Genomic DNA, 13,994 nt, shown 5'->3' with positions numbered 1-13,994 from the left:
AAATCCAGTTTACTAAATAAACAGTTGTCAGATGTTGTAAATCATGTAATGTACGCATATATCTCACTGCACATGAAATACATTTTTTATGTTTTTTAAAGTCTCTTCTGCTCACCAAGGCTGCATTTATTTGATTTTAAAAAAAGAAAATAAATATTGTTAAATATTATGAAAATTCAAAATAACTGTTTTCTATTTTAATACATTTTAAAATGTAATTTATTCCTGTGATCAAAGCTGAATTTTCAGCATCATTACTCCAATCTTCAGTGTCACATGATCCTTCCAAACATTCTTCCTAATATGCGGATTTGATGCTCAAAAAACATTCATTATTATTATCAATGTTGAAAACAGTTGTGTACAATTTTTTTTTGGAAGTCTTTGATGAATAGAAAGTTCAAAAGAACATATTTTATTTGAAATAGAATCTTTTGTAACATTATAAATGGCTTTACTGTAACTTTAGATCAATTTAATCAATCCTTAATGAATAAAAGTATTGATTTCTCTTATTTCTTTCCCTCAAAAATAAAATAACAATTATTACTGACCCCAAACTTTTGAACGGTAGTGTTTAATGTTACAAAAGCTTTCAATTTCAGATAAATGCTGTTCTTTTAAACTTTCTAATCATCAAAGAATCCTGAAAAATCCTGTTTCTTGAGCATCAAATCATCATATTAGAATGATTTCTGAAGAATCAGTAATGATGCTGAAAATTCAGCTTTGATCAAATGAATAAATTACACTTTACTATATATTCACATAGAAAACAGCTGTTTTACTACTGTTTTTTTATCAAATAAATGCAGCCTTGGTGAGCAGAAGAGACTTCTTTTAAAAACATTAAAAATCTTACCGATTCAAAACTTTTGACTGGTAGTGTATATGCTAATTGGTAGAGGAATTTTTTATTGTGATCATTATTAATACACACAGCAGTGGCTTATTACTGTATTAATCTTGTGGCTTACTGCTTTAAACCCGTGCCCATAATACACCATGCGATTTTTGGCAAAATCTGTGAATCTGTGAAGACTCAGACTTTCTGACTACAAACTGGTTTAAAAACTCATGTAGTTTATTCCAGCCTTAGTCCTAGGAATGGTGATGATTTCTCACCATTCTGAAACAGACCCAGCTGCTGTGGGAATAAGGGAAAGTGCCTTCAAACTCAATGGGGAGTTGAGCGATGTCAGCATGCTTATAGAGAGACTTCAAAGATGTCAACAACTCCACCTGACAGATGCAAAAAGAACACAGAACACAACAGTCGTCAGGTCTTAGCTTCAGCATTAAAGGGGATAAATATGTATTGCAGTGCAATCATAAACACTTCAACTATTCTAATAGCTTAGATAGATGTCTAGGCTACACTATCAGTCCAGCTGTTGTGAAATTCTCAACTGAAGCACTTTCCTACGTAGCTACAAGAGTCTATCTCTGGCAGTCTGATTTGTGTCAGGCACAAGCGGCGTCTCAGTACAGACACTTGTGTTTTAAAATAGCCATTTATTTCTCAAAGAGAGCAGAGTAACTAGGTGAAAGCCAGAATCTTGTCAGTGCTGGTAGATGCTGTTTATTTTTATAAAGGGGGCTATATTTTACTAGAGGATGTTAGAGGATTTCCCTTAACATTAACTAGAAACCTTCAGTAAACTCACATTGTTCTCCAGGACCTAAAGATGAACAAATTACCTCCATTTCCTCCTATATAGAGTAAAATATGGATTTACGTTTGTTTCTAATCCTTCCTGCCCTCATTAAATGCAAGTCACACGCCACAATATCACATGTGGCACATCATGCAGATCTTGTCATCTGTAGTTATTGTTTGAGTGTTACTGTGGCTGTAAAGTCATGCCAAGTTACAGGTGATGGGTCATTTTTGTGCATTACCTGTATAGAAGAGGTTTTCTCCAATCGCAGAGCCAAATCTCTGTCGGCCAGCAGCAGTACTGTATGGATGCATCCCGGCATAGCTTCCTACAGAGATTGAATAGACTATAAATCACAAACAGCACCATGAATTACACACATTTCACAGACTAACCCAGAATTCCTAGTCCTATTGACTAATACAATTATTTTATAGTCATTTATGATTACTGAAAAAGTAATTACAATTACTGAATGCGAGCCTGTACACAAGAGAGAAGCCTGTCATTTCATGATGAGGTGAAAAAAAAAGTAAGATGTAGAAATGTGTCTGGATCAATCTTTTACAATAAGATCAATAACACCTAACGCTTCATTTAACTATGCATTTATGTCATTGAACAAAAGTTTTTAAAGGTTACATAACCTAGCAGACACTTTTCTGTCATGTGCCCCAAAAACCACAATAAAAGCCTTCTGTCAGTGAATGTACCACAACAAAAGAGCTGAAAAACAACACTCTGTACAAACAGACCAGAGAAGTCTATTATGCCTTTGAGAGCTGTTTTAGTCTGTTTCCTTGTACGTCATCATGCATACTGATCATGCACACATTATCGTGCCATCATAGCCACATCAGAACAGAAGGAAAAGAAAATCTCTGCTGGAATGAAACAATAGCATATTTACTGAGGAATGTTCCAGAAACATAAACAACCGCTTCAGGGCTGAGACTATTTACTGCTGATATTTATTGCCTACTTACTGAAACACTGCAGTTTTATTTTTCACTTTGCATTTTGTGTGTATTAAAATCATGAATATATGGTGAGACTGGGTCTGGTTTTGTGTTGTTGTGAATTAAAAGTGTGTCTTAACCAAGGTGTTACTATATTGTTGTGTGAATTAGTTTATGAAAAAAATAAATTCCTTGGTTGGCCATGGTTCAAACTTATGTTTTTGAATACAGAGGCCTGATGGAAAAGTGTAATTGTCAGCTCAAAAGGACATCTATAATGGAATGATAGTATCAGTGGAGGGAGAAGAGCCTGTGTCTGTTCCCTCAGGACTGGTCACTAAGCTACTGCATTCATTCAGAAAGACCTCATCTGTCAGTGTTAGCACTGACCCTGAATACACTGAAGGGCATTCAAACACGTGACATTCACACAGTTTAGCAGTACATCATCAAGAATCTCTTATACTTTCAGTAAAGCCACCTTTTCCACAAGAAAGCACTTGTACGCTATCTATCATGGATTACAGATACAGATGGGAGATCAAAGAAATGAGAAAAAATAAACCAGGCAAAGGTCATGTGGAGAATTTCTGCAGCTGTTTTAAACCTCAGATGAGTTCATAAAGACAATGAAAAGCTCTCGCAGAGGCCCTGTGCTACTCAAAACAACATTGTCATTAAAAGCATTCATCAATTTTACTTTTATATTGCTCATATTTATCTCTCTCTATCTCCCTCAGGATGTTTAAATGGTGAAGTCAGCATTGGCACATTCTCAGTCTGTCAAAGTAGGGCAGGTTTTTGGCAGAAGAAGAAAGCGGCATTAATCTGCATTAAGGTCTAGAACACAAACTCAGTCTGGAGTCACTTCCATTAAATGTGCTCAGGGATCATGTTCCTGCAGTTACTCTGAGCATTACTTACTGGTTTCCTCACATCACTCATGTAAATGACTGGTGAGGTGATTCTTCTAAGGATGAGATAAGCCATCTACTCTCCATAAACACTAAAAGAAAAATGTATATAATGAAATCTGACTGGATATGACGCCTGTGTTCTCTACTGCCACCTTGGTCAGGCCACTCTTGTAAAATAGTAACCTTTAACAATTGAGATAAGATCTCAATAATAGTAAATAACTACTAACAAGCAACAATCATGTCAGAAGTTGATGCATTCTGCAAAATAACCAATCCCAGATGAGGAAAAGAAATCCAAAGATATCGCCCTCTCTCTACTAATCTCGTGTGAGCATGTCCTATTGTGTAATTGTGTGTGAATGCAACTATTTATTTCCACAGCTGGGAAATCACATTATATTTATGATGTGCTGCTTTTTGCCTTGTTTAGCCAATAATGACTGATTCTGTCGATGAAAACCCTTCTCAAAGGTTTACTTTAGTTTAGTCAGCTCTTCTGAATTCCTCAGTAGCAGATGTCTGGTTGGAAGTTAGATTTAAATATCAAGATTTATGGCAAGTTTGCATTACCGTTCAGTTTTGAAGAAAGTATGAGACAGGAAACGCCTAGAGGATGTGAACTGCATGTGACAGTTCTATCTGTGTAGGATATGAACAAATGGTAGACTGTATATGTGTGTTACTACAAATTATATGGTCATGGTGTTCATACCTGGAGGATGTTGAAGGCTTTAAAGAGGGCGGGGACAGGAGAACACTTGCGGGCATCCACCAGGACAGTCAGTCCCAAAGCACTAACTTCCTTCCTGAGAGTCAAATCAAGGTCATGTGTTTGATGAAGGAAAGGTAAATAAAATAACATATCAATGGTTTATTGTTCTAAATGAATGAATCTTAGATTATAATAACAATATTACAGTTTTTTTCTGTATTTTTGATCAAGTATATATAGCCTTGGTAAGCATAAGAGACTTCTTTTAGAATTTTTAACAAAACTTATTGATTCAAAACTTTTAAATGGCAGTGTGTGTACCTGAGTGTACTGAAGAAGTAGACCATGATCCGCACCAGCTCTCCACTGTTGCAGTTTGGATTCAACCAGATAGTGTTTCTCATTGTCACGGTCACAAGGGCATGGCCTGATTTATCTCTTGTTCCTAAAATTCATTTTAAAAGTTGAGCTTTTGGATCATATTGATGGCAGGACCATATTAAGGGCATTAGAAGCAGTCCCTCACCAGGTAGGCAGAGCACTCCTGAGTTCAGGACATCAGAATTGATGTCATGCGCCTCACTCTGGACAGGCTGTGTCCTCTGGGAGATGGGCGGCAGTGGTGGATGAACTGCTGAGGTGTCTTCACTCTGGGTTTTAGCAGACAGGTGGCAAACAATGTGGTCTACTTCCTGACTGGATGCTGGAATATGAAAATCGGTTGGAGTTATTTCAACACACACAACACTGGCACACACAAACAAAAACCTAAATGTACACAAAGAAACAGTTCAGTTTACAACACTGACAAGTCAATCTGTCTTATCATTAAAGACAATAATGCATCACTTCAGTCTATAAAAAGTTCACAGATAACGATGATATGATCAGTTGAAGTGAGTGTTTACTACAATGTTTGATCACTCAGTATCAAAACTGATTTCACTGAGATTCTTACTCGCTGAAGATATACAGCACAGCTTACAGATGACTGACTTGATAACTACATTTGGCTCTAAACCTCAAAAAAAAAAAAAAAAGGAAAAAAAGCTAAATCTCTGGGTCATGAAACACAAATCTATTCAGACTCTGAACAAAGCCAGCAGACCCACATTCTCTGAATCCCCCACTAACAAACAGTAATGTAGAAACGGTTGAACTGAGCGTAAGCATTTACCCAATCTGTACCATTATGCAGCTCAAACAAGCACACTCCTAGCTAATTTAAAGCATTCCAGGTATCATCCTGTGCGTTGTTCCATAGGGTGGCTTGGATCTGTGCCCCATATACCAGACATTGATAGGGCTCAGAGATAACCAGAGATCAGCTTCCGACAGTCATAAAACTAAAGTTTTGCTTCGCTGCACTGCCACGCACTGCTGCTGCTGTGCAGAGAATAGATACTGAGATCAAAAACAGATGAGATGGAGTCCTGGGAATTCCAGCACTCGTAAAACAGCTTGCACAAGGACAAGAAAAACATGTATAAATTGCTCTGAAGCATAATCTGGCTGAGATTGCTATATTTCAGAAGGGATTTGAGCTGGAACAGAAGAGGTTAGCTTCTGAGGAAAGAAATATAAACACAATGGAATGCTCTTCTTCAGTTAGGTACGATAGATAAGCTACGATAAATTTGACAAATAAGACAAGAATTGTTTTTTTACCCCTACTTTCTCTTTGCTTTCTCTCTGTCTCCTTGTCTACCCAACATTCTCCTCGCCAGAGAATGCTCACATTGAGGAAGTAGACTATATGAGCCCCCTCGAGCTGAGCTGAGTGCTACCCCAGACAGGGCAAAGCAGAGGGTCTTGGCTTCACACTCTCTCACCACAGTCTGGAGTTCAGTCTGGCCATGGCCCATACCCTTCAGTAATTATTCTTCATGCATTTCTTCTCCTTTCTATCTAATTATCTTTTCTTTCTGATGTAACACTGGACCCTGAATAGTCAGACCATTAGGGACACCTCTAAAACATGCTATTTAAACAGAATATATTTCCATATAGCAGACACATTTATTATTTTTATTGTAATAGAATGTCTGTGATTTTGTGCCATCATATATATGTGTGTATATACTAGGGCTGGACCCGAATATTCGAATATTCGTTCGGTGGGTTGGTATTCGATTTGAAAATTTGACATTCGAATATTTTTTTTTATTTATTTTTTTTGCACACCTGGGATCCCCCGCGAAACGGTTCTCACTCGCGCTTGAATAAGGCCGGCGACACACTGGCTGCGTGGCGTGAGCGTCTCAGCTGTTTTATTTCGGCTCCCATGTTAACAGGTTGGAGTTTGCACACTGCCTGCGTGAGACACGCGGAAAATGCGTGCATGCTAGAAATAGAACCGACGCCTAACTGCAACGGGAGTGTTCTCTGGCTAGAGCAGAACAGCAGAGTTTGTATTGACCGAAGTGCATGCCTGAGCTTGTGTTTTGGGTTAAGCTGCATTGCTTTGACATTGTGGAAAATAGAATAATAGAAACAAAATGTATTAGCCTTTTTACCCGTTATTATCAATCTAAATTAATCTCGTTTTTAATTTAACTTAATTTCGTTTTTCTTTATTTAAATTTCGTTTTTCTTTATTTAAATTTCGTTTTTTCTTTATTTAAATTTCGTTTTTCTTTAAGTTTTGCTTTTCTTTATTCAAATTTCGTTTTTTCTTTATTTAAGTTTCGTTTTTCTTTATTTAAATCGTTTTTTCTTTATTTAAATTTCGTTTTTCTTTATTTAAATTTCGTTTTTTCTTTATTTAAATCTACCCTTTACTGTGTCAGTAATTTATTAGTCAGAAAAATATTAGACTACCTTAAAAGTATTGCTTAATTTAACAGACCTGTGTGTGTGCGTTTTATATCACTAGTGCAGTGTCCATTCTCGGAGCATATTAGCCCTGCCCGCGTGAGGTGTGCCGCTTCCCGCTCGCGCTGTTCTGTAGCTTACTAAAAGTTCATTAATTCTGAATGTGTCGCGTCTCGCGTGTCCGTCTATATTGCACCAAATGCGACACTGCACTTCCTGTGAAGTCGGTTGGATGAACGGTTCTCGAAATAATAAAAATGCAAATGGACATACAGACACATAGAGATTCCTGCCTTTATTAGAGAGAAGAATATGTTCAGCACCCTCTCTCCGAATATTCGAATATTCGATGTTCATTACTACCGAAGCTTCGAAGCTCAAAAAATGGTATTCGGACCAGCCCTAGTATATACTGTATGTGTGTCTGCTGTAAAGATCATACATCGCTAAATGCAATGGTCTGGCCAATCAGTCACAAATGAAATGTTGCTCACTTGTAGAAACTTATGAGAAACTTATCCATACTATCATCTAGTCTTTAGTCTTCCATCTGCCCAGCTCATCAGCTCTCTTTCACAGACTGAATTCTCATCAAAGTCTCTACTGCTTTTCAAGAGGTTTTATAGGTCTTAGAGAATCATTGTCCAAAGGTCATTTTCCTTTAAAAACTAAAAATACACCCAGCAAACTGCTGACACTGAAGATTTGAGGTTTTACTTTTTAAATTTTAGTCATTACAAAACCGAAGAGCAGACTGAATCTTATTCACTTGAAACAGTGGATTAAGAGTAGTATAAACACCTGAAATCCTCTGAAAAATGGAAAAATGACGAAAAGAAAAAATGAAAACAAAGATAAGCAGATAAGCTTACTTTTAGCGTGTATAGAGGTAATAGCCATAGTAGCCTTGCTGTAGTACTGAAACTCAAAATGTTTAGGGTTTGTGAACCACCCACTAAGAGAGAAAGAATCAGATCTATCATAGTCAAACTACCACAACAAACACACCATCATTTCTTCTTTCTGCTGTTCCTATCTTCAAAGCAGTGCACCCTCTCCCCCCACCCACCCGTTCTCCATTACTTAAACACTCCATCTATTACCATCGAACACACACTAAAACATCCCCCTCTGCTTACCCCCTGCAATTTTAGAGGTCCCACAGCAGGGATTGTGTTCAGGCCCACCCACATCACCTCATCTCATCTATCTTTCTTCACACCTGTACCACACCTGGGCCAGGTGAACACATCCAAAGCAACCAAATCCTCTGGATGAAGAGGAAGAGGAGGTGGGACACTGACAACAACCTGTTGATGTGAAGGACTAATAAACAATATGGCAATGATTGTTCAAAACAACTTTTTGGAAAAATAAAAAATAAAATATATATTAATGTGCTGACAAGCAGCTCCTGATCACACACAAAACACACTTCATCTGATATCAGCTTTATTCACTGCAACAGATGTCCTAAAATAGTTTAATCCAACCGAATGCAGGATTGAGTTACTAAAGTACACAAAGCAGAAATCCAGCACATAACCCAGGCCTCTCTTCAGCTGTTTCCTTTAGCAGTTCAGATGTGAAATGCTGTCTATCTTGGACAGTGTTCAGTGGAATTAATGTGTGTCTAAATTTGAAAACAAACTGTCTAGAGGCCGGAATATGACCTGCTACAAAGCAAATCCTTGTAAAGTGCCCAGTCTAAGTAAAACCAGAGCCTCGCATGCTTTTCTTTCAGCCTGAAGAGAAAAGCAGCTCTATCAGGTCGTAGCATGGGCCATTTGAGAGCCATTTGTAACTTGTCAGAGGCCTGAATGTCGAAACGCCGGAGCTAGTCTGCTAATCTAGAGTAAATATACTAGGTGGACACGGCAATGAATGAATGATGAAAAAAATGACTCACAAGTCACTATAGTGAACAACTGCTACAAACCATGGAGACCGTTTGTGAAGTAGAACATAATTCATACATGAAACACCATTAAAAGAAGCTAAAAGTGAATAATAGAGGGGATTATAAGTGAACAGAATTCAAATATAGTTACAAAAGTGATAAAATATGAGGAAGAGGATGAAACTGTGAAAGTGAATGAATGGAGTGAATAAAGAGGAGAAGGGAGAGAAGTAGGTTCTTCATCAGCTGAGGCAGTGGAAGAAGTCTTTAGACACATCTGAAACAGTTCAGAGCTTAGATGCATCTGTAAAGATGAATAAACGGGGATGAAAAATGAATGGAAGGGGAAAGTGGGAGGAGTTTAAAGGGAAAGAAGGCATGTAGATAAAGTAAAGGTGAGCGGGATGGACTTTTCAAAGATGACTCTACCTTGCTCTTCCTGCTGATGGTAATGGGACTCCATGTCTGCTTGCTGCTGATGCTCTGCTGGAGAGCCATTCAGAGAGGAAGTAACCTCATCCTCTTGCCTCTCCTCCTTTCCCCCCTTTCTCTCCTCCTCCTTTGTTTTTTGCCCTTCTCGTTCGGTGGTAGGTGTGTCCTGAGTGTGCATATGTCCATTTGTGTTTGGCATATCTGAGGCTAGATCAAGGACTTGAGTGCATGCTGACTGGACTCTATTTTCAGAATAGTTGGTCACTATAGCCTCCTGCTCACTCACAGTATTGGCCTTGGTCTCCTCTTCCTCCACCCCTTGCTCTTTAACATTGGTTTGTTTCTTCTCAATCTCATCTGTTCCTACAGAGAAGCTGCCCTCCTCCTGAATTCGAACGTCGGAGTCAGACTTGGGCGTGGTATCTACCAGACCTGTTTGAGCAGTCTCAACTTCCTCTGCCCTACAAACTGCTTCTAATTCATTCTCCGTCTTGCTTTCCAACACTCGAATGCTTTTCTTTTCTACTGTTTTTGCCTCCTTACAAGGCAAATTTCCCGCTACATCTCTTTCTGCACGTTCTTCCTTTGTCTGGAGTTCCACCTCTGTCTCGTTGTTTCTGTCCTCACAGGATTCTGTCCTCACCTGACCTTCTGAAATGAGCGTAACCGGATCCTCCCCAGGCACTGTGGTGACAGAGGCCAAGGCTACCTGGTCGTTTTGCGAAGAAGCCGAAACAAGCCCACCTTCTTCCTCTGCACTGGGACTATAATCACCATCAGATTCATTTTTGTCATGGCTACTGTTACTTAAAGTCTTATGGTCCTCTTTTACGGCAATACGATCATGCACTTTCTCAGGTGGTGTATGAATGTGTGTGTGTATCTGACATGGGCTGTGATCTGTTTGCTCAGTCTGATTCTGTAAAGACACACTGATAGCTTGAGGCTCAGAGACCGACACTCCACTGTTCTGCAGATCACAACTACCTTCCAGGCCACAATCACCTCTCATCTGCTCAGATTTAGATCTGACTTCTGCTTCTGCAGCAGGATCAGACACAAAGAGTTCAATATTATCCAGAGAAACTTGTTCTGAGTTTTTACTCTCTAAATTACCAGATAACATTTCATTCTCTGGCTGTGATGTACTAGTTACTTCACTGTGTGGTTGCGCCATGTCGACTGTTTTGCTGTTTGGTTGTGATGTTCTTAGTGGCGTTTTGTATAGATGTGATGTGTTGAGTGGTTTGCTATCTGGTGGAGATATGCAAGCTAGTTCACATTCCAGTTGCGATGAGTCAAATCGTTGGTTATCTGGTTGTGATGTGCTAACTAGTTTGCTGTCTAGTTGAGATATGCTTACTGGTTTAAGGTCTGGTTGTAATGTCTTGACTGGCTCATTAACTATTAGTGACATGCTGACTAGTTTGCTGTCTGGTTTTGACATGCTGACTAGTTTGTCTAGCTGTGTTGTGCTTACTGGTTTACCATCTGGTTGTGATGTCTTGACTGGCTCAATGACTAATTGTGACATGCTGACTGGTTTGCCGTCTGGTTGTGATGTGCTGGCTAAATTACTGTCTAGCTGACATATGTTTACTGGTTCAACTTCTGATTGTGATGTCTTGACTGGCTCATTGACTAAATGTGACGTGTTGACTAGTCTGCTGTCTGGTTGTGATGTGCTGACTAGTTTGCTCTCAAGTTGTGATATGCATAGCGGTTTAAGGTCTGGTTGAGGTATGCTTACTGGTTCAATGTCTGGTTGTGATGTCTTGATTGGCTCACTGACTAGTTGTGATGTGCTGTCTAGCTTGCTGTCAGGTTGTGATGTCTTGATTGGCTCACTGACTAGTTGTGATGTGCTGTCTAGTTTGTTGTCAGGTTGTGATGTGCTGATGACACTGTTGTCTAGTGACATGACGACTGGTTTACTGTCTGTTTGTGTTGACATATCAGATATTGGAGCAGTATCACAATCGGACATCTCTCTCTCAGAATCATGCTCAGACACACGGTCACAGGCGGTTGTACCTGCAGCAGATGTGGGCTTAGACTCGTCCACCTGCTGGAGCGGACGCTCTGCCTCTGCAAGAGCAGTGGGGGTTAAGATCACAGATTGGTAGGCATCACTCAGGTTTTCCTCAATCAGCATGGCACACACCATGCTTTGTGAGCATGCACCATTCTTCAAAAGACTCTCCTCTGGTTTGGCTCTAGGCTGAGTAGAACCAGCAGTCTGCGGTTTATGTAGATTTCTGTAGTTCATACTAATGGCTTGAGTGAGAGAACCCTTCTGTGGGGAAAAGCGTGGTAAGGAGATATCGGCTAGCTCCACATACTCCCCCTCTGAATCCTCCGCTGTGCTGCTAGAGCTCCGCCCACAGCTATCTTTATTGATCTCACTGAGAGCAGGGAGGAGCTTAACCCCCTTGCTCTGACAGTCCATCTCCCCTGATTGGTCTGTCGAAGTGTCAATAAAAATCCTACATTGTATGTCCTCAGGGTTGTCTTCTTGATCTACGTCAGAGTCCCTCCCCTCTGTGTCTGAAACTTCCTTGGCCATTCCTCTACTTCCGCCTTGTTCTGTAACTTTGGAAGGTCTGCTGATAAACTCTGGGTGAACAATATCCTCCCAAGGTACCCTAAAAATGTCATTATCCGCTGATAAAAGACAGTGTTCCAGGGCGGCTCTTCTGACCACAGTCCTCTCCCGGTTGATGGACTCCAGCCAGTCCATGGTGAATAGAGAGGTGTATGCTAGCTCCGGTACGGTAAGCTCCTCCACATGCTGCCCACTAACTGCCAGACACTTCACTGTGATGCGCGGGGGGCTTTTGTGTGTTGGTGTCACCTGCAAGTAGAAGTCGCTGGGCCGTAACACACGCCAGTCCAAAGAGGAGAGCTGGATTATGACCTTCTCATGAACACACAGTGGCCAGCCTTCATGACGAAAAAGGTAACCACAGTATGGAAACTGTAGAGAGAGGAGAGAGGGAACAACCAGTCAGGCAATCAATCAATGCTAATTGAACTGTTATCAGTTATATAGAAAGACTTGCAGGACACATTTCAGTTTTCCTAGAAAGAAATGCATTCCAAATTTCAATATACTGCAATAAAAATCTAACAAAACAGAGAGCTAGAGGCAGGATTCTGTCAATGGGTCATCCAGCTAAATTATTATATTTGCCACATATAATTTTCAGGACTTTAAAACATGAAGAAAAGACAAAGTGGCACAATGTTTTCCATTTTTCCCCATTCTAAGTGCACATTTTTCCTCAAGACAATAAGAAAATGTATATAGTCTCAGAACATCTGAGTTTGTATGCATGTATCAATGGTTTGCTCATTGGGGATTTTAAGGGAAAACATGCATTGCAAAAAATAAAATGCATGCAATAAATTTTTATTAACTAATGATAAACTAATACAATTAAAGATTCATAAAAAACCATGTCAACAATCTGCCACTTTCACTATGTTTTTAAAATGCCACTTAATTAACACAACAGTGAATAATACAGATAATAAGATCACAGGGATTTAAAGTGGACAGGGATTATAAGATTTTCTTTCTTGTTGAATCCGGATGCTTCTAGATGATTCACTAAGACAGTTTGGACAATAAGCCCCTTTATTGTAATTCAATTTTAGAGAGAAGGCCCTGCAGTCTCTCTGTGCCCCGTTTCATTCATTTGAATGAATTTTACAAAGGAAGTGTACAGGGACACTAAAGGAGGAGAAAATAGCCTTGGAGTCCCGAAACAACTCCACGGTTCAGTGTTTCTTCCTATATGCTTTGACAGTCATGTCACACAGACTGTAATACTGACTGGCTCTGTGTAACTTGATGCAAATGTGCTTTTGGATATACCAGTGATGAAATGAATATTCTGCTCAAGTTTACTACGGTCTGCTGAAAATGACCCGCTTCCTTTGAAAGGAAGAGCAGGGCAAGGGAGGAAGGAGGGTTGAATGTCCTTGCGCCGAGGGTAGGGGTGGGGGGGTGAAAGGGCTTTTTATTCACAGACCTCTCAGTTTAAGCTTCTGTTTCCCATTATTATATTCTCATTCACCTTCAAGCTGCAGCCCCCACCTACACGGAGAAATAGACAGACCTGGAGATACTCCACTGACCCCAGGTGCAGCGAGCAGCCGCTGTTCCCACAGGGTTCACAAGAGCATAAATGCACATATTGACACACACACAAACTACAAAAAACAAGACACTAAAAGGGGGTATACTGGTAGGGGTTCTGTTAAAGGGTCTTTTTTCCAGTTGTGCACCTGAAAAAAGACCCGTTCTCCATTGGGGCTGGCTTTCAGTCATGAAATTCCACCAATATTCCTTTGTGTGAGTGTGCAGAGCAGGCCTGATCATTTTGGTTATAATTGTGAGGACTCTGTTGTCAGAAACAACAGACAAGTCATAAAGCGAGTTTATATGCACTTTAAATTTTTGATTTCAGTCATACTAAAACCACAATTCACCTTTTTAAAGTGTCATATAAAGACATCATCAACCAAAATCCTAAAAGTCTCATTTTTGTTGAAGCGGACTAACAGGCTTAAATGATCTACGACTGTAGC

General features: G+C 39.7%; 1 protein-coding gene across 5 annotated transcripts in view; it reads right to left on the bottom strand.

Annotated features, from left to right (window-relative positions):
• The window catches only part of plekhg4 (pleckstrin homology domain containing, family G (with RhoGef domain) member 4), an 89,173-nt gene that overhangs the window by 38,087 nt on the left and 37,092 nt on the right, over positions 1 to 13,994 (bottom strand). For 3 of the 5 annotated variants that reach the window (XM_084107376.1, XM_084107374.1, XM_084107375.1), the window contains exons 3-8: positions 9,396 to 12,375; positions 4,779 to 4,955; positions 4,574 to 4,697; positions 4,253 to 4,346; positions 1,903 to 1,989; positions 1,126 to 1,242 (exon numbers count right to left, since the gene is read on the bottom strand). In XM_084107376.1, the coding sequence (XP_083963502.1) occupies positions 1,126 to 1,242; positions 1,903 to 1,989; positions 4,253 to 4,346; positions 4,574 to 4,697; positions 4,779 to 4,955; positions 9,396 to 12,138 (3,342 nt within the window). In that variant the 5' untranslated portion in view covers positions 12,139 to 12,375. The remainder of the gene's footprint in view (positions 1 to 1,125; positions 1,243 to 1,902; positions 1,990 to 4,252; positions 4,347 to 4,573; positions 4,698 to 4,778; positions 4,956 to 9,395; positions 12,376 to 13,994) is intronic. The other 2 variants (XM_084107378.1, XM_084107377.1) reach the window with 1 other exon arrangement.

The sequence above is a fragment of the Abramis brama genome (assembly GCF_963993115.1).
Source record: "Abramis brama genome assembly, chromosome: 3".
NCBI classification, from domain to species: Eukaryota; Metazoa; Chordata; class Actinopteri; order Cypriniformes; family Leuciscidae; genus Abramis; species Abramis brama.
The sequence above is the reverse complement of the archived record's forward strand: the minus strand, read 5'-3'. Positions and strand labels throughout refer to the sequence as shown.